The 19529-nt window shown below is 38.5% G+C and overlaps 1 protein-coding gene across 1 annotated transcript in view; it reads right to left on the bottom strand.

The window, feature by feature from the left end:
- INTS2 (integrator complex subunit 2) overlaps window positions 1–19529 on the bottom strand; it is a 63697-nt gene that overhangs the window by 20479 nt on the left and 23689 nt on the right. The window contains 5 exon segments of the mRNA XM_047758044.1: window positions 12600–12708; window positions 13779–13834; window positions 13837–13954; window positions 16181–16315; window positions 18651–18719. Of these exon segments, the coding sequence (XP_047614000.1) occupies window positions 12600–12708; window positions 13779–13834; window positions 13837–13954; window positions 16181–16315; window positions 18651–18719 (487 nt within the window).

Genomic DNA, 19529 nt, shown 5'->3' with positions numbered 1-19529 from the left:
TTCTGCATGCTGTGGGCTCAGCCAAACAAACAAAGCAGTTAAAAAAAAAACAGATGTTCCAGTGACAGTCAAATCCTGGTTCCAACACTTCCTATGGGAAGTAGTTGTAGCAAGAGCAATTAGACAAGAAAAAATAAAAGACATCCAAGTCAGAAAGGAAGAAATAAAACTGTCACTATTTGCATATATCACATTGTACAGAATACCCTAAAGACTCCATCAAAAAGCTGTTGGAACTAATAAACAAATTCAGTAAAGTTGCAGGATACAAAATCAATACACAAAAATCTGTTACCTTTCTATGTACCAAAAACAAACAATCAGAAAGACAAATTAAGGAGTTCCTGTTGCAGCACAGAAGGTTACAAACCAACTAGTATCCACAATAATGCAGGTTTGATCCCTGGCCTCCTCTTTGGGTTAGGGATCTGGAGTTGCCGTAAGCTGTGGTGTAGGCTGCAGAATTGGCTTGGATCCCGCATTGCTGTGGCTGTGGCAATAGCTCCAATTCAACCTCTAGCCTGGGAACTTCCATAAGCCACAGATGTGGCACTGGATTTAAAAAAAAAAAAAAAAAAGCATCTAGGAATAAATTTAATCAAAGGGATGAAAGGATATATCCATATTGAAAACTATAAGACATTATTGAAAGAAATTGAAGACACAAATAAATAAAAAGATAATCCATACTCAAGGACTGGAAGAATCAATGTTGTTAAAGTATCCATACTACCTAAAGCAATCTACAAATTCAATGCAATCCCCATCAAAATTCCAATGGCATTTTTCCAAAATCCTAAAATTTCTTTATTTTTATTTTTTGGCTTTTTAGGGCCACACCTGTGGCATATGGCAATTACCAGGCTAGGGGTCAAAATGGAGCTGTAGCTGCCAGCCTACACTACAGCCATAGCAATGTAGAATCCAAGCTTCATCTGCAACCTACACCACAGCTCTCACCACAACACCAGATCCTTAACCCACTGAGCAAGGCCAGAGATCAAAACCCCATCCTCACGGATACCAGTTGGGGTTCGTTACTGCTGGGCCACGATGGGAACTCCCCAAATCCTAAAATTTCTAAGGGACATAAAAGAATTCACATAGCCAAAGCAATCTTGATAAAGAACAAAACTGGGGGCAAAAGTGATTTCAAACTCTATTACAAAACTAAAGTAAATGAAACAGTATCCTACTGGCATGAAAACAGACACACAGATCAATGGAACAGAATAGAGTCCAGAAATAAATCTATACCATTTATGGCCAATTAATCTACAGCAAAGGAGAAAAGAAAATACAATGGAGAAAAAACAAAGGAGAAAAGAATATACAAAGATTCTCTCTCATTGTAGTTGATTAACATTGCTGTGTTAATTTCAGGTATTACAGCACAGTGATTCAGTTTTTTATATAACCCACATCCTCGGGGATGGTAGACCCCTAGCCTGGGAACCTTCATATGCCGCGGGTGTGACCCTAGAAAAGACAAAAAAACAAAACAAACAAAAAAAATGGGCAAAAGATCTGAATAGACACTTTTCCAAAGAAGACATACAGATGTCCAACAGTATACGAAATGATTCTCAGCATCACTAATCGTCAGAGAAATGCAAATCAAAACCACAATAAGCCATCACCTCATTCCTATTCCAAGGACCATTATCAAAAAGACAATAAATAACAAGTATTGTGGCAAGGATGTGGAGAAAAGCAAACCCTTGTGCACTACTGGTGGGAATGTAAATTGGTGAAGCCACTATGGAAAATAGTATGATGTAAATTATTGTATTTGGAATAGATAAGCAATGATATCCTTCTGTGTCGCACTGGGAACTATATCTAGTCCCTTGTGATGGAGCATGATGGAGGATAATGTGAGAAGAAGAATGTATATATATGTGTGTGACTGGGTCACTTTGCTGTACAGTAGAAAATTGACACAACACTGTAAACCAACTATAATGGAAAAAATAAAAATCACTAAAAAAAAAGAAACAAAAAACAGTATGGAAGTTACTCAAAAAATTAAAAATAGAACTACCATATGATCCAGCAATTTCATATCTGGGTATTTAACTGAAGAAAACAAAAACACTAACTTGAAAAGACCCATGTACCCTCAATGTTCACTGCCATGTTATTTCAATCTAAGTGTACACTAATGAGTGAATGGATAAAGAAAATGTGATACACACACACACACACACACACAATGAAATATTATTCAGCCATAAAAAAGAATGAAATCTTGCCATTTGTGACAACATGTATAAAACTGGAGAATATAATGCTAATAAGTCAGAGAAAAACAAATACTGTATGATCTCTTTTATATGTGGAATCGGAAAAAAAAAAAAAAAAGACCACCAGCAACAAAAAAGATACATACAGAAAACTGGTGCTTACCAGAGGGGCAGAGGATGAGGAGTAGAAGAAATAGGTGAAGAGAATCAAAAGGTACAAAGAGAAAAAAAAGCAAAAAAGAAAAAAGAAATTCAATACTAAAAACCAGTTTGCAACCACAGTTCTGTGGCCTATCTTAATGCACAAAATAAAGAGTAAAAATGGAATATAAACTGATATTTTTAAGATACATTGATTATAACTATGCAAAGTACATATATATATAAGTAAAGGTGGATTATAATGAATAATAAAAATGGTTTAATATTTTTAAAATAATAGTATGTATGTTAATAATATATATATATAGTTCTAGTGACAGTCAAATCCTGGTTCCAACACTTAAAACTAAAGGAAGTTACTTGGAGCTCCTGTTGTGGCTCAGCAGCAACAAACCCGACTAGTATTCATAAGGATGCAGATTCAATCCCCAGCCTCACCCTGTGGGTTAAGGATCCAGCATTGCCATGAGCATGGTATAGGTCAAACTTGGCTCAGATCCCACATGGCTATGACTGTGGTGTAGGCCGGCAGCTACAGCTCCAATTTGACCCCTAGCCTGGGACCTTCCATATGCCATGGGTGCAACCCTAAAAAGACAAATAAGTAAATAATAAATAAAGTCATGGAGTTCCCATCATGGCTCAGTGGTTGGCAAACCCAACCAGTATACATGAGGATGCAGGTTCAATTCCTGGCCTCACTCTGTGGGTTAAGGATCTGGCATTGCTGTGAGCTGTAGTGTAGGTCACAGACACAGCTCAGATCTGGCGTTGCCATGGCTGTGATGCAGGCCAGCAGCTGTAGCTCCTATTTGACCCTTAGCCTGGGAACATCCATATGCCAAGGATGCGGCCCTTAAAAGGACAAAAAAAAAAAAAGTTTTAAGGCGTTCCCGTAGTGGTTCAGTGGGTTACGAACCCAACTAGTATCCATGGGAATGAGGTTTCAATCCCTGGCCTCAATCAGTGGGTTGAGGAACTAGCATTGCCTTGAGCTGTGGTGTGGGTCACAGACATGGCTCAGATCACCAGCTGCTGTGACTGTGGCACAGGCCAGCAACTATAGCTCCAATTCAGCCCCTAGTCTGGGAACTCCCATATGCTGCAGGTGCAGCCCTGAAAAGCAAAGCAAAACAAAACAAAACAAAAATAGTTTTTAAAGCAAACCAGGCTGTTTCATATCTATTGCTTATGCTAATGCTCTTCCATCTGTGCAGTTTCCTTCTCCTTTAGCTGGAATAAGTAAACTCCTACTAATCCTGAGAAGTTCAACTAAGGCATTAGTCCTCTGAAAACTTACCATGTCCTCCCAACGGCAATAAGTTATACTTCACCCAACTTTCTTGCCCTCCCTCAATGCATAAATTCAACCCGGTATTTTCTTTCTTTCCTTTTTTTTTTTTTTTTTTTTTTTTGGTAGCAGCATGCAATGGTTTGATATGGGTTCTCAGTTCCCAGACCAGGACTGAACCTGGGCCACAGTGCTGAAACTGCCAAGTCCTAACAATGAGACCACCAGGGAACTCCCAAAGATATTCTTAATCTTTCAGTAAAAGGCTAAATTATAATTATGAAAGGCTTCTGAGAAGATCAATGGTTTTATATTTCGACACAAGCAATCACGTTTCCAATTTTCTTCCAATGTATATGGCTTTCAAAGACTGAAATGTAACTGTAACTTTTTTTTTTTTTTTTTGCTTTTTAGGGGCCGTGGCATATGGAGGTTCCCAGGCTAGGGGTCAAATCACAGCCACAGTTGCTGGCCTATATCACAGCTGCTGGCCTACATCACAGCCACAGCAACGCCAGATCTGAGCCATGTCTGCCAGATCCTTAACCCACGGAGCGAGGCCAGGGATTGAACCCACAACGTCATGGTTCCTAGTTGGATTCATTTCTGCTGTGCCACGATGGGAACTCTTGTATAATCTTTTCCTAACAGATCATTGCTGGTTACAGGAAAGGTACTGACATTTAGTTTGGATTAGTCAGTCTCTGAATTTCTTTGAGTACCACTTAAAAAAAAATTATCACGTGAACACTTTTTTGGCAGTTATTAAGATAATTTGTTTGGTCTACATGTAACTCATTGTATAATTAATATCTTTATATTTCTGGAATGGACCCTACTTGCTCTGGGTATGTTATTCTTCTAGCATGGTACTAGATTTAATTTGTCTTTTTTTTTTAATATGACCTTTTTCCATCTATATTTAAACAAGTGAAATTGACTTTTTCCCCTTTTTTTTGTTTTGTTTTTTTGTTTTTTTTGTTTTAGGGCTGCACCCTTGGGACATTGAGGTTCCCAGGCCAGGGGCTGAATCGGAGCTACAGCTGCTGGCCTATGCCAGTCATAGCAATACCAGATCTGAGCCACGTTTGCTACCTACACCACACCCCACGACAACGCCAGATCCCCAACCCACTGAGTGAGACCAGGGATCGAACCCACAACCTCATGGTTCCAGTCAGATTCGTTTCTGCTGAGCCACAACAGGAACTCCTCCCCTTTCTTTTTTTTTCTTCCTTTTTTCCTGGCTTTGGTATCAAGTTTACATTAACTTCATAAGTGAATTAGTTTTCCATTGGACTGTTTTAAGGATTAAAATGTTAGAAAAACTATGGGCTATGTAAATAGTGTTTACAACATTTCCAGCAGCAGTAGCTCCAATTAGACCTTTAGCCTGGGAACTTCCATACGTCATGGGTGTGGCCCTAAAAAGGCAAAAAAAAAAGAAAAAGAAAAAGAAAAAAAAAGATTATACAGAACTTATATAAGTAAAATGTTATTGACAGACATTTTAAAAAAGCTTGAATAAATTCACTCAATCAAAAACATTTATTAGGAGTACCTGCTGTGGCACAGTGAGTTAATAACTCAGCTTGCCTCTGTGGAGGCACTGTTTCAATCTCCAGGCCCATGTAGTAGATTACAGATCCGGTGTTGCTGCAACTGTGGCACAGGCTGCGGCTCCAGCTCAGATTCAAACCCTGGCCCAGGAACTTTCATATGACCCAGGTATGGATGAAAAGGAAAAAAAACAAAAAACATTTATTTAAGTGACTGATTGGTTGATTGATTACTATGTACTGAGTAATATTCTACATGCTAGAAAGGGTAGCAAAAAAACACAAAAATCAGGGAGTTCCCATTGTGGTTCGGCGGGTTAAGCAATCGACAAGTATCCATGAGGGTGTGCATTTAATCCCTAGCCTTGCTCAGCGGGCAAGGGATCCAGCATTGCCGCAACCTATGGCGTAGGTTGCCGATGGGGCTGGGATCTGGCATTGCTGTGGCTGTGGCTGTGGCCTGCAGCTGCAGTTCCAATTCAACTCCTAGCCTGGGAACTTCCATATGCTGTGGGTATGACCCTAAAAAGAAAAAAAAAAAAAAAAAGATTTCATATTCTTAGCTGAAAAAACAGTATTGTAAAAATGTAAATTTTCTCAAAATGTAAGCTTAATATATTTCTAATCAAAATCTCAATATAATTTTCTTCTGTGGAATTTGACAAATTATTGCAAAGTTCATGTGAAAGATTAAATTGTGAGAATAGACAGAAATACTGAACATGAACAATAACGGTGAAAGGAATTAGAAATGTCTGACATAAACAAGAAAATCCAAAACCAGACCTAGGTTTATAAAAAAACTTTGATATACATCAGAGCAACTTTCCAAAGTAATCACAAAATGACAGATTATTCATATGGAATGTTGGCAAATAACAAATTACAAAAAAATACAATAAAATTGGATCTACACTGCATACTTAACATCAAAATTAAAGGCATACATAAATTTTTTTGTGTGTCTTTTTAGCGCCACACCCATGGCATATGGAGGTTCCCAGGCTAGGGGTCGAATTGGAGCTGTACTTGCTGGCCTACGCCACAGCCACAGCAGTACCAGATCCGAGCCGTGTCTGCCACCTATACCACAGCTCAGAGCAACCCTGGATCCTTAACCCACTGATCAAGGCCAGGGATCGTACCTTCATCCTCATGGATGCTAGTCAGATTTGTTTCCACTGAGCCACGACGGGAACTCCCGGCAAAGAAATTTTTAAAATGAAATAATAATGCCCCAAGAGGAAATACAGGTGATTCCTTACATAATGTTAGTACCTTTCTTTCAAAGAGTTACCTCTCCATAAAATTCTATAATTAAAAAACACCATAGGAGTTCCCTGATGTTCAGTGGGTTAAGAATCCAGCTTTGTCACTACTGTGGCATGGGTTTGATCCCTGGCCCAGGAACTTCCACATCCCACGGGTACAGCCAAATACATACATACATACATACATACATGAAAACACCATAAAGAAATAACAATACTATTGAGTTCCTGCTGTGGTACAGTGGGTTAAGGATCTAGCATTGTCTCTGTGATGGCATGGGCTAGTCCCAGGCCCGATGTAGTAGATAAAGGATCTGACATTGCTGGAGCTGCATCATAGTTCACAGCTGCAGCTTGGATTCAATTCCTGGTCAGGGAACTTCCATATGCTGCCAGTGCAGCCAATTAAAAAAAAAAAATCAATACTGCAAAATAATTGGCATACCTTACACAAATGCCTTATATAAAATGTCTATAATTCAGACGACTGGATTAAGAAGATGGGGGTATATACTACTCAGCCACAAAAAAGAACCAAATAATGCCATTTGCAGCAACATGGATGGAACTAGAGACTCTCATACTAAGTGAAGTCAGAAAGAGAAAGACAAATACCATATGATTTCACTTATATATGGAACCTAATACAAGGCACAAATGAACCTTTCCACAGAAAAGAAAATCATGGACATGGAGAACAGACTTGTGGTTGCCAAAAGGGAGGGAGAGGGAGTAGGAGGGAATGGGAATTTGGAGTTAATAGATGCAAACTATACTCTTTGGAATGGATAAGCAATGGGATCCTGCTGTGTAGCACTGGGAACTATGTCTGGTCACTTGTGATGGAGAATGACAATGTGAAAAAAAGAATGTATACATGTATGTGTAACTGGGTCACCTTGCCGTGCAGCAGAAAATTGACAGAACACTGTAAATCAGCTACAATGGAAAAAATAAAAATCATTATTTAAAAAAATGTCTATAATGGTATAACCCACCTGGAGAGCAATATGGCAATTCATTTTTTAAATCTTAAAATTCAAAATCTTTGATTTAGTAGTTTTGCATTTGGGAATCTATCCTAAGGACAGAAATAATTATACCTGTATACAGAGCTTGCTCAAAGGATATTCAAACCTTCACTGCCTATAATGGCAAAAATCTGGAAATAACTCAAATATCCAACAATAAGGAATTTATTAAGTAATGATACATATTTATGAATATTATACAGCTATTAAAAATCATGCTTCAGGAGTTCCCGTCGTGGTGCAGTAGTTAAGGAATCTGACTAGGAACCATGAAGTTGCGGGTTCGATCCCTGGCCTTGCTCAGTGGGTTAAGGATCTGGCGTTGCCATGAGCTGTGGTGTAGGCCGGCAGCTGTAGCTCCAATTAGACCCCTAGCCTGGGAACCTCCATTTGCCGTGGGTGCGGCGGCTCTAAAAGGACAAAAAGACAAAAAAAAGAACAAAAAAACAAAAAACCATATGTTTGATTCCAACTTTGTGAAAGTTATCATATATGCAGACTGAAGGGTTCTGGGGGTTCCTGTTGTGGCCCAGAGTGTTAAGAACCCAACTAGTATCCATGAGAATGCAGGTTCGATCCGTGACCTCGATCAGTGGGTTAAGGACCCTGTGTTGCCGCAAACTGTGGCACAGGTCACAGATGTGGCTCAGATCTGGTGTTGCTGTGGCTGTGGTAAAGGCCCAGCAGCTGCAGCTCTGATTTGACTCATAGCCTGGGAACTTCATATGCCACAGGTGTGGCCCTGTGAAAAAGAAAAAGGGAAAAAAAAAAAAAAAAACTGAAGGGTTTTGTAGCAAAACTCTGTGGTGACCACCTGTGGGCAGTAGAACTGTGGATGGTTTATACTTTGGTCTTGACTCTTTTCTCACTTCCTCAATTTTCTTCAGTAAACTCACTTTTAATAAATGTTTTATTTTAAAAACCAGTTCTTTTACATTAAGATATGGAAATAATTAGGTAAATAATGAAATACGTTTAAAATTCTTATACTATTATTCTACAGTACAGTCATTTAACTGTTAGAACCTTTTTTGGTCAAACTTGATTTTACAGCACTGAAACTTCAAGCTGTTAAAAAATCACATCTGCTAATGTTTGCTTAAAGGTTTCAGCACTTTGAAAGAGGCAGTTGGAGTTAACCTTCTTCTGGAAAGAAAATAATTATCAAGTGCAAAGAAAACCTTCAAGTTCAAGGATTTAGAGCCAGTGAACATTATAGTTTCCAAGACCACAGGATGTGTCTTGTTCCACTGGTAACAAGGAAGGAAATTTCACATGAAGCAGGACAGAGGCAGAAAAGGCAGCCAGCTCTTATTTTTAAATGAAGTTAAGCCTGAGGGACAGAGTTAAACAAGTAATATTTTTAGCTACTTAAGAGTGAGATTATGTTTAAGAACAGATACACAGTTCCTCATACGTTCAGTATACATTAGCTTGTTCTTAACTTCAAATGCATCTAAAAATAAGCTGCTCTACCTAGTAATAAAGTCTTCAGCTGTAATGAACAGGAAAACACTTTTTAAAGTATAAAAACTGGGAGTTCCCACTGTGGCTCAGCAGTAACAAACCCAACTAGTATTCATGAGGACGCGGGTTCAATCTCTGGCCTTGCTCATTGGGTTAAGGATACAGCATTGCCGTGAGCTGCAGCGTAGCTCGCAGATACAGCTCAGATCCTGCATTGCTGTGGCTGTGGTGTAGGCTGGCAGCTGCAGCTCTGATTTGATCCCTAGCCTGTGAACTTCCAAATGCCATGAGTGAGGCCCTAAGAAGACAAAAAAATAAAGTATAAAAACTAGAATTTTAGAAAAACCTAAAAATTTTCCCTAACGTCCCAGTTTGTTGGCCAAGACCTTCAAATCCAGGCTGAGCTGTACTCAAGTTAAGTTAAAACCCTTAACTTTCCAATTGAGATCCATCAGATTATTGTACAAACAACAGTAGCTTCACAGGACACATGACTGAACTGAGCACATCACTGGGGACTTAGGATACATAATCTTTAAAGATTCTTCTGGTTCTAAAAATTCTAAGTGACTTGTTGATTCAGCATGGTATACACACAAAAGTTGGCTATACTGGTCTCAGTATTTTCTGTTTAAAAAAAAAATGTTTGTAAGAATGAAATAACGCCATACGCAACAACATGGGTGGGCCTAAAAACTATCATACTAAGTGAAAACAGACAGAGAAAGACAAATGTCATATGTGATCATGAATATGTGGACTCTCATTTAAAAAATGGTACAAAGAACGTATTAACAAAACAGAAACAGAATTCAAAGATTTTTTGTTGTTGTTGTTGTTATTTCTTGGGCCGCACCCGCGGCATATGGAGGTTCCCAGGCTAGGGGTTGAATCAGAGCTGTAGCCACCGGCCTACGCCAGAGCCACAGCAACACGGGATCCGAGCCGCGTCTGCAACCTACACCACAGCTCACGGCAACGCCGGATCGTTAACCCACTGAGCAAGGGCAGGGACCGAACCCGCAACCTCATGGTTCCTAGTCGGATTCGTTAACCACTGCGCCACGACGGGAACTCCCAGAATTCAAAGATTTTGAAACCAGACTTACGGTTACCAGAGGGGAAATGTTGGGGGGAAGGATAAATTGGGAGATTTATACATACACCTGCTACCATATACAAAGCAGAGAAAGTAACGAGGACCTACTGTATAGTGAGGGACATCTACTCACTACTGCGTAGTAACCTACGTGAGAAAAGAATCTGAAGAGGAGGAGCTCCCGTCGTGGTGCAATGGTTAACGAATCTGACTTGGAACCATGAGGCTGCAGGTTCCATGCCTGGCCTTGCTCAGTGGGTTAAGGATCTAGCGTTGCCGTGAGCTCTGGCGTAGGTCACAGATGCGGCTCGGATCTGGCGTTGCTGTGGTTGTGGCATAAGCTGGCGGCTATAGCTCTGATTCGACCCCTAGCCTGGGAACCTCCATATGCCGTGGGAGCGGCCCTAGAAAAGGCAAAAAGAAAAAAAAGAAAAAAAAAAGAATCTGAAGAGAAATGGATATATATATATATATATATATATATATATGTAACTGATTCACTTTGCTGTATACAACATTATAAGTCAACTATACTCCAATAAATTTTTTAAAAAATAGTTTTTTTCTCAACATCAATTTAAATAAAAATTAAGGCTGTCTTTTGGCCCTCTGACACAGTGTTAATGGTCTGAGTTCTCCCCAGAATACCTCCATGTAACTCATGCCTCTACTAATTATTAAATCATAAGCAATGGACCTAGAAATTATCATACAAGTGAGGGCAGACAGAGGAAGACAAATATCCTATGAGATCATTAATATGTGAAATCTAACAAAAAATGATACAAAAGAACTTACAAAACAGAAACAGATTCAAAGATTTTGAAATCCAATTTTTAGTGAACCAAAGGGGAAATGTGGGGCAGGAGGGATAAATTAGGAGGTTCGGATTGACATATTCGCACGACCATATATAAAATAGATAGGTGACAAGGACCTACTGCATAGCACAGGGTGAGCTACTAAATACTGTGTAATAACCTATTTGGGAAAAGAATCTGAAAAGGAACAGATAAATGTATATGTATAACTGATTTACATTGCTGTATACCTGAAACTAACACAACTTTCTAAGTCAACTATAGTCCAATAAAATTTATTAAAAAGAAAATCACAATTGTCATATTCCTTAAGAGAATTTATTGTATGTGGATAAAAGTAGAAGAATATTATCTACTGATTATTAGCCCATCTTGTCCCTAATATGGCAAAGAGTATAATTACAGTTGTGGGCTAGCCTCTATATAACCCTAACAACCATAGTCAGGAAAGAAAGCAACAGAGAAATTCAAAATTTATTTAAAATATAATACTTCAGATAAATAAAAGAAACTTATCTGCCAAACACTGAAAAGTAACTTTAGGGAGTTCCCATCGTGGCGCAGTGGAAACAAATCTGACTAGGAACCACGAGGTTGTGGGTTCAATGCCTGGTCTCGTTCAGTGGGTTAAGGATCCGGCGTTGCCATGAGCTATGGCGTAGGCCAGCAGCTACAGCTCTAACTAGACCTCTAGCCTGGGAACCTCCACATGCCGCAAGTGCGGCCCTAAAAAGCAGAAAAAGAAAGAAAGAAAAAAGAAAAGTAAAGTAACTTTAATGAATAGCTTTCAAAAAGTAAAATCACTCAGTTATGGTAAATTAACCACCCTTAGGAGAATTCTTCCTGCTCTATATATTCAATGCCTGTGACTTTTTAATGACACTCTTTTCATTTCAAATACATACATTTAGCAAGCCTAAAATACAGGTGAATTTTCTTTTTCAAATAGAGGAAAACATTCTACTTTATACTGGTATCATCTATTCTAAATCTGACCTTCTGATAGTATATGAAATAGCTAAGTTTGAAAGCCCAGTTTAGTGACTGAAATCAAGCAAAAAAAATTTCCAGAGTTCCCGTCGTGGGGCAGTGGTTAACGAATCTGACTGGGAACCATGAGGTTGCGGGTTCGGTCCCTGCCCTTGCTCAGTGGGTTAACGATCCGGCGTTGCCGTGAGCTGTGGTGTAGGTTGCAGACGCGGCTCGGATCCCGTGTTGCTGTGGCTCTGGCGTAGGCCAGTGGCTACAGCTCTGATTCAACCCCTAGCCTGGGAACCTCCACATGCTGCGGGAGCGGCCCAAGAAATAGCAAAAAGACAAAAAAAAAAAAAATTTCCGTTACAGTTCCCTCATGTGCATCTCTTCATTTACATTTAGTTAGATCATTAAAGTTATTAAAATACAGATAATTCAGTCATCTACTAATTCAGCCTGCTAAAAAGAGCACTGAGCCTTAAGAGGTGGTGATGGGTCCACATGTACATGTATTTATGCATCAGAGTAGACATGCCTACAGTGCAAAGTCTAGAGGATGATGCTGGAGCTTGTTAGGATATCTGACTTTATTTTCTCATACAGCGACCTGGCAAGTAACAAAATATAAGCAAATAAGGTGAACTATCACTAGAAACACTGCCCTATGGACAACTTACCTAAAGTCTTTGTGTTTGCTAGGAGAGCTTCTTCATAAGACAATATGTAATAAAGCACCAAAAGCTGTGCTGTGATACTGAAACGCTGATTAAGGCGGAGGTTGTCACCCTGGAGGTAATATTACAAACACTTTAAAATACTGTTAGATGTCATGAGTGATTCTTGATAGTAAAAGCATTCAAAATAGATTATTCAGTGTTGCTGCTCCCAAGCAAAGAAATTGGGAGAAATGTTGCTATGTTTGCACTCAACTCAAAGAGACAACTTGAAGTCCAAGTTAAATTCGAGATGGCTGGGGAGATGAAAAGCAACATGCTTAAGTCTTTAAGATAGAAAAAAAAGTCAGGAGTTCACATTGTGGCACAGCAGAAATGAATCCAACTAGTATCCATGAAGATGCAGGGTCAATCCCTGGCCTCGCTCAGTGGGTCAGGGATCCAGCATTGCCATGATCTGTGGGGTAGTCTGTAGATGCAATTCGGATCCCATGTTGTTGTGGCTATGGTGTAGGCTGAGAGCTGTAGCTCCGACTGGACCCCTAGCCTGGGAACTTCCATGTGTCACAGGTGCCGACCTAAAAAGAAAAAAAAAAAAAAAGGAGAGAGAAAAAGAAAAAAAGTCACTATCAGTCCCATCAGGGTGCTTCTGAAAAAGGCTTACAGGGGTCTCAAGTATTACCTGAAATTTACTCCTAAAAAAGATATTGTACATTTAAGTATGTTTAGAGAAGAAAGATTTTCTCCAAATTTTCCATATACAATATAGGTATATCTTAGATCCCAAGAAGCTTAACAAAGCTGGTTGAATGTGTGAAACATTGCATGGTCCTCTGTTAAAAATATAACTTCCAGGGTACTCCTAAGACTTTAAAATGGAGCTTTTGAAAGAATTCCTCAAAAAGAACCTATTCACCAAACTACATAGAACTAATACCATTCTTTTAATATTTATAAGCAAACTAAAGAAATTTAATACCACTTTAAATTCAGAACCACCTATTCACTTTGCTGTACACCTGAAACTAACACAACACTGTAAATCAACATACTCCAATAAATTAAAAAAAAAAAAAAAGAACCACCTAGAAGTGGTTCTCTTCTAATAATCAGGGGGAGAATTTGAAGTCAGAGGAACAGAAGAAAAATAAGCTAATAAATGTAAAAGAACCACCATTTTACCCCAGTGACTCCTTGGAAAATATTGAGTATCTCCTGTTCTGTGACTGGCTGATTGTAGCTTCTGGATTAGATTTAGATGCAGGAGTAAGTACAGAATTTATGTACACGTCAATCAGAGGAAGTAATTGAGGATGGAGTGGAGTAGAGGTTTCACACAGCTGTCTATAAATCCAGTCCTAAGAAAGAAGGTTACAGGCACTAAATCAATTATGGCAATAAGAAAAGCAAGCAGAAATTTAAAAGCACATATAATTTTACATGATTTACGAATCAGTGAAACTCACTATTAACTTTTAGCAGTTACTAAATATATTATCCAGTTTCACAACTGTCTTTGCTTTAAAAATAAGAAATACTTCTACATCTTAAAGTCAAGAATATTGTCCAATGAAAGATAAATCTAAAATGAGTTTTGAGTTTGGTCTTTGGGGTTTTAATCCATTAGGTTTTTTTTGTTTGGTTGATTGGTTTGGGTTTTTGTTTGTTTGTTTTGGTCACCCCAGGGCATATGGAGATCCCGGCCAGGGATCAAATCCAAGCAGCACAGCAACACCAGATCCTTTAACCCACTGTACTAGGCCAGGGATAGAACCTGTGTCCTGGTGGTGCAGAGACACCACCAATCCCATGGCACCATAGCAGGAACTCCAATCTATTAGTTTTTAAGTAGTGGGAAGAAAAAACTGTAAGTCCCTACTATGTCTGTATTTACAGCACCATATATGCTGTTGTAAAAGACCTCACAACAGAAAGAATTTGAGGGAGAGGGATAGTTCTTCATAATAGCCCTCAAATAGATAAGAAAATGGCTTTGATAACCTCTTATGGGAGACTATCACTTTATTATCTATACAGATAGAGGCCAAGAAGAAATACTGGGTGTGCATCTGGACTCTTAATTCTTATCTATTTCACGTGCTAAAAATACAAAGAAGCAGAAGATCAAGCTGGAAAATAACTTCACTAAAATCATGAAAACAAGGAAAATTATCAGGAGTTCCTGTAGTGGCGCACTGGTTAAGGAATCCGACTAGGAACCATGAGGTTGCAGGTTAGATCCCTGGCCTTGCTCAGTGGGTTAGGGATCTGGCGTTGCCCTGAGCTATGGTGTAGGTCGCAGACGTGGCTCAGATCCTGCGTTGCTGTGGCTCTGGCGTAGGCTGGTGGCTACAGCTCCAATTCGACTCCTAGCCTGGGAACCTCCATATGCCGTGGGAACGGCCCTGGAAAAGACAAAAATAAAATAAAATAAAATAAAAATAAATGTTACATATCAATGTATATATTGTTCATAGTTCTTTATTAACAAAATAGACTCTCAGAAATGGTTCAAACAGATTTTTTTTTACCTCCGGGCATTCAGACTTTTCTTTAGAGGTTAACTTTCTGATACAGCCAACTATATAACAAATTGAAAACACATCAAATATATACAAGTTAGATATTAGATGTCCGTGTGAAAAATAAACAAATGCTGGTCATGGCTAACCAGCAACTTTCTCAGTTTGATGAACAAAACCAAGTATAGAAAATGGCAATTTCTGGGAGTTCCCGTCATGGTGCAGTGGTTAAGGAATCCGACTAGGAACCATGAGGTTGCGGGTTCAGTCCCTGCCCTCGCTCAGTGGGTTAACGATCTGGCGTTGCCGTGAGCTGTGGTGTAGGTTGCAGACGTGGCTCGGATCCCGAGTTGCTGTGGCTCTGGCGTAGGCCGGTAGCTACAGCTCCGATTCGACCCCTAGCCTGGGAACCTCCCTATGCTGCGGGAGCGGCCCAAGAAATAGCAACAACAACAACAACAACAACAACAACAACAACAAAAGACAAAAAAAAAAAAAAAAAAAAAGGAAAAGAAAATGGCAATTTCAGAGCTCCTGCTACGGCTCAGTGGTAACAAACCCGACTAGTACCCATAAGGATGGGGGTTCAGATCCTGGCCACGCTCAGTGGGTTAAGGATCTGGCGTTGCCCTGAGCTGTGGTGTAGGTTGAAGACACAGCTCGGATCCCAAGTTGCTGTGGCTATGGCCCACAGCTGCAGCTCCAGTTCCACCCCTAGCCTGGGAACTTCCATATGCCTCAGGTGCAGCCATAAAATAAAAAAAAAAGAAAGAAAGAAAGAAAAGAAAACAGCAATTTCTTACTAGGTTAATGAAATAGCTAATGTTGTTATTATTGAGAATTTAAAAGTATTAGCACTATTTTACATTCTGTAAGTAACTAAATAGTTACACTATTTTAAAAATCTCAAACTAAGAGCCTAATTACTGTAACTGTATAAATGACTAGTAACTAAAAACATTTCACACACAAAATCCACAGTAAAGGTCTACAAACTGAAATAGAACTGGGAAAAAAAGCATTAATTGAGGCTTAGCTTGAAATATAAATGTAAGGACCTACTTTTATTGACACTTTGTGCTTGGTAAAGGAACGACTTCTCAGAAGCTGGTAAATACAGTGAATAGGCAAAAATCCAGTAATGTTGGCACTCAGGTTGCTGGTGACAGGGACCCGAACTGCATGAGCTGTGACAACCTAAAAGGGAAAAAATAATATTAACATGTATGATAGAACCACGTATAAAATTACTATGAAAGAAGGAGGATTAGCCGGATAGACTGTCAATACTTAATTCAAATGTGGTCTTTAGGGAGGAATGATAAAAACCAATTACACGATTAATTGCTTTCTATTTTTGGAGGCGGGGGCAAACCTGAGGCATGTGGAAGTTCCCAGGCTAGGGGCCAAATTGGAGCTGTAGCTGCTGGCCATAGCCACAACCACAGCAACCCCAGTTCCGAGCCATGTCCGCAACCTACACCACAGCTCATGGCAATGCCGGATCCTTAACCTACTGAGCAAGGCCAGGGATCGAACCCACATCCTCATGGATACTAGTTGGGCTCATAATCACTGAGCCACAACGGGAACTCCCATGATTCAGTCACTTTCGAGTGATGAGGTAGTATCATACATTTAAGGATTTGCAAAGTTCTCTATTTTTTAAAAATTTGCTTTTATACAAAGATATGTTGTCAGGGGTATAGTTAGATTAAAAAATAACATAAAATTTGGAATCATAAAATCTAGGTACAATGACTATGCATAAGTCATTTTATCTCCTGAGCCTATTTTCACTATGAAATGACACAATATTGCCTTATCTGTCTCAAAAGGTTTTGTGAAGGGGTGAAAAATTTTTTTCAGAGGAGTTCCCATTGTGACTCAGAGGAAAGGAACCCAACTAGTATCCATGAGGATGTGGGATTGATCCCTGACCCTACCCAGTGGGCTAAGGATCTGGCACTGCCATGAGCTGTGGGGTAGGTCGCAGACATGGCTCAGATCCTGCATTGTTATCGATCACTGTGGCATAGGCTGGCAGCTATAGCTCCAACTCTACTCCCAGTCTGTGAACTTCCATGTGTACCTGAGGACCTTAGGAAAAAAAAAAAAGAAAGAAAAGAAAAAAATTCCTGGAAAAACATATGTGAATTATAAAGTATCACATAAATATAAATAGGAATTTTTATTGTTATTCTCATTGTATCATGCATAGACTGCTATCTTTCAAAGACCCTCCCCAAAGCTGTCTTTCAGTTAGTTCAAATAAAACACATGAAAAATAATTTATGAGTCTCCTATGTCCTATGTGTGACTGTTATGTGGGAGGGTATGTGCACTGAGGGAGAAGGGAGAGTTTGGTACAGAAATTAGAATATCAATTATCCTAAAAGAAGCAACAGTTATGGATCTATGAGTATTTTCAAATGTTTCATTTTTTAAGATACACATATTTTTGTATTCTGAGATTCACATTGACAAATGAACCTCAGAATTTTAAATTTTGGAATGTGTCTGTCAAAGACAAAAGCTCTAATTTGAAAATATACATTACCCCAAGGTTCACAGTGGCACTATTTACAATAGCCACGACATGGAAGCAACAAAGGTTACTATCAACAGATGAATGGATAGAGATGTGGTAAATATTTACAAAGGAATACTACTCAGCCATAAAAAATGAAATAATACCATTTGCAGCAGCATGGATGGGCCTAGAGATTATCATACTAAATGAAGTCAGACAGAGAAAGATAAATATTGTATGCTGTCACTTATATGCGGAATTTATAAAAAAATAGTACAAATAAACTTATTTGCAAAACAGAAATAAACTCAACAGACACAGAAAACAAATTTACGGTTACCAAAAGGGAAGGGAGGAGAAGGAATAAATTGGGAATATGGGATTAGCAGATACAAATTACTATATATAACATATAAACATTAAGGATTTACTATGTAGCACAAAGAACTATATTCAGGACCTGGTAATAAACTATAATGGAAAAGAATCAAACAAAGAATATATACATCTATATATAACTGAATAATTATGCCGTATACCTGAAACTAACACAATACTATAAATTGACTAGACTTCAATTTAAAAAAAGGCTCTGTCACTAAAAAAATATCATTAGGATTACCAATAGACAAAAGCACCAGAATAAGGAATTCAGACTCTATAATCTAGTTAGAAATGAACCTTATAGTCTAAAAGTTTAAACAGGTCTCTATTTTTCTCCTGACAATACCAATCGATTACCCTATGACTATTCTCTTAAGTATCTATTTATAGTCTCCAAAATACATAAACTTCAAACATGCTTTTGTATGTAATAAGTAGCTTTAAAAGAAATGTTTTAATTCTTATAGAAGTTTCAAGATTAAATATATCAGCATGGAAATTAAAAAGGAAAAAAGATGATATTATTCTTTTAAACAGAAGTATACAAGTTTTCTCCCAAGGGATGTAGTAAAAGAAAGTTAAAGAGGTACCTAAGAATAAAGTTAAAAGAAGTACCTGTTCCGTAAAGATTTCCTGTGTGAAGATAGTCTTCATTCTGCTCAAGGAGCTTGGCTTAATTACAATCTAAAACAACCAAAAGAATTTCAATAGCACGTGAAAACAAAATCCATGAAGCACAATTTTCTCTGGTAAAGAGATATAATAATGTGGCATATAAAATTAAGGTTCAAGTCCTCTATTTTAGAAGTGGCTTTTCAAACTCAATGTTAAAGTGCACTTTTCCTGAGAAGATGAACCACCATATAAAAGTACTTAGCAAATACCATTATTGGCATTTCAAGTCAATGGGGAGAGGTGGATAGTTTAATAAATAGAGGTGGGATAGTTATCTTTCTGGATAGTACATATAAAGATCTGCACATGACACCATTCCCAAAATAAACTGCAAATTTATTAAAGATTAAATGTAAAACATAAAGCCACAAAAAGACTAGAAGAAAATATGTGATCATTTCTATAAACCTAAAGAAAGAAAACCATTTCTAAGCATGACAACAAATTAAGCACCACAAAAGAAATGATATATTACACATATAGAAGATAATTTTCACATGGCAAAAAAAGGTTGAGAAAAATCAACTGCAACATATTATGCTTCTCCACTTTTACTTATTTATTTATTTATTTATTTATTTTATTTTGGGGCCGCACCCATGGCAAATGGAGGTTCCCAGTCTGGGGTCGAATCAGAGCGGCAACTGCCAGCCTGTGCCATAGCCACAGCCACAGCAACACCAGATCCTTAACCCACTGAGCAAGGCCAGGGATCGAACTGCATCCTCATGGATTCTAGTGAGATTCCCTTCTGCTGACCCACAACAGGAACTCACTTTTAAAGACAATAAGGATTATAAGACACATGGCTGATTTAAC

Source organism: Phacochoerus africanus, chromosome 14 (genome assembly GCF_016906955.1).
Source record: "Phacochoerus africanus isolate WHEZ1 chromosome 14, ROS_Pafr_v1, whole genome shotgun sequence".
Lineage (NCBI taxonomy): Eukaryota > Metazoa > Chordata > Mammalia > Artiodactyla > Suidae > Phacochoerus > Phacochoerus africanus.
The sequence above is the reverse complement of the archived record's forward strand: the minus strand, read 5'-3'. Positions and strand labels throughout refer to the sequence as shown.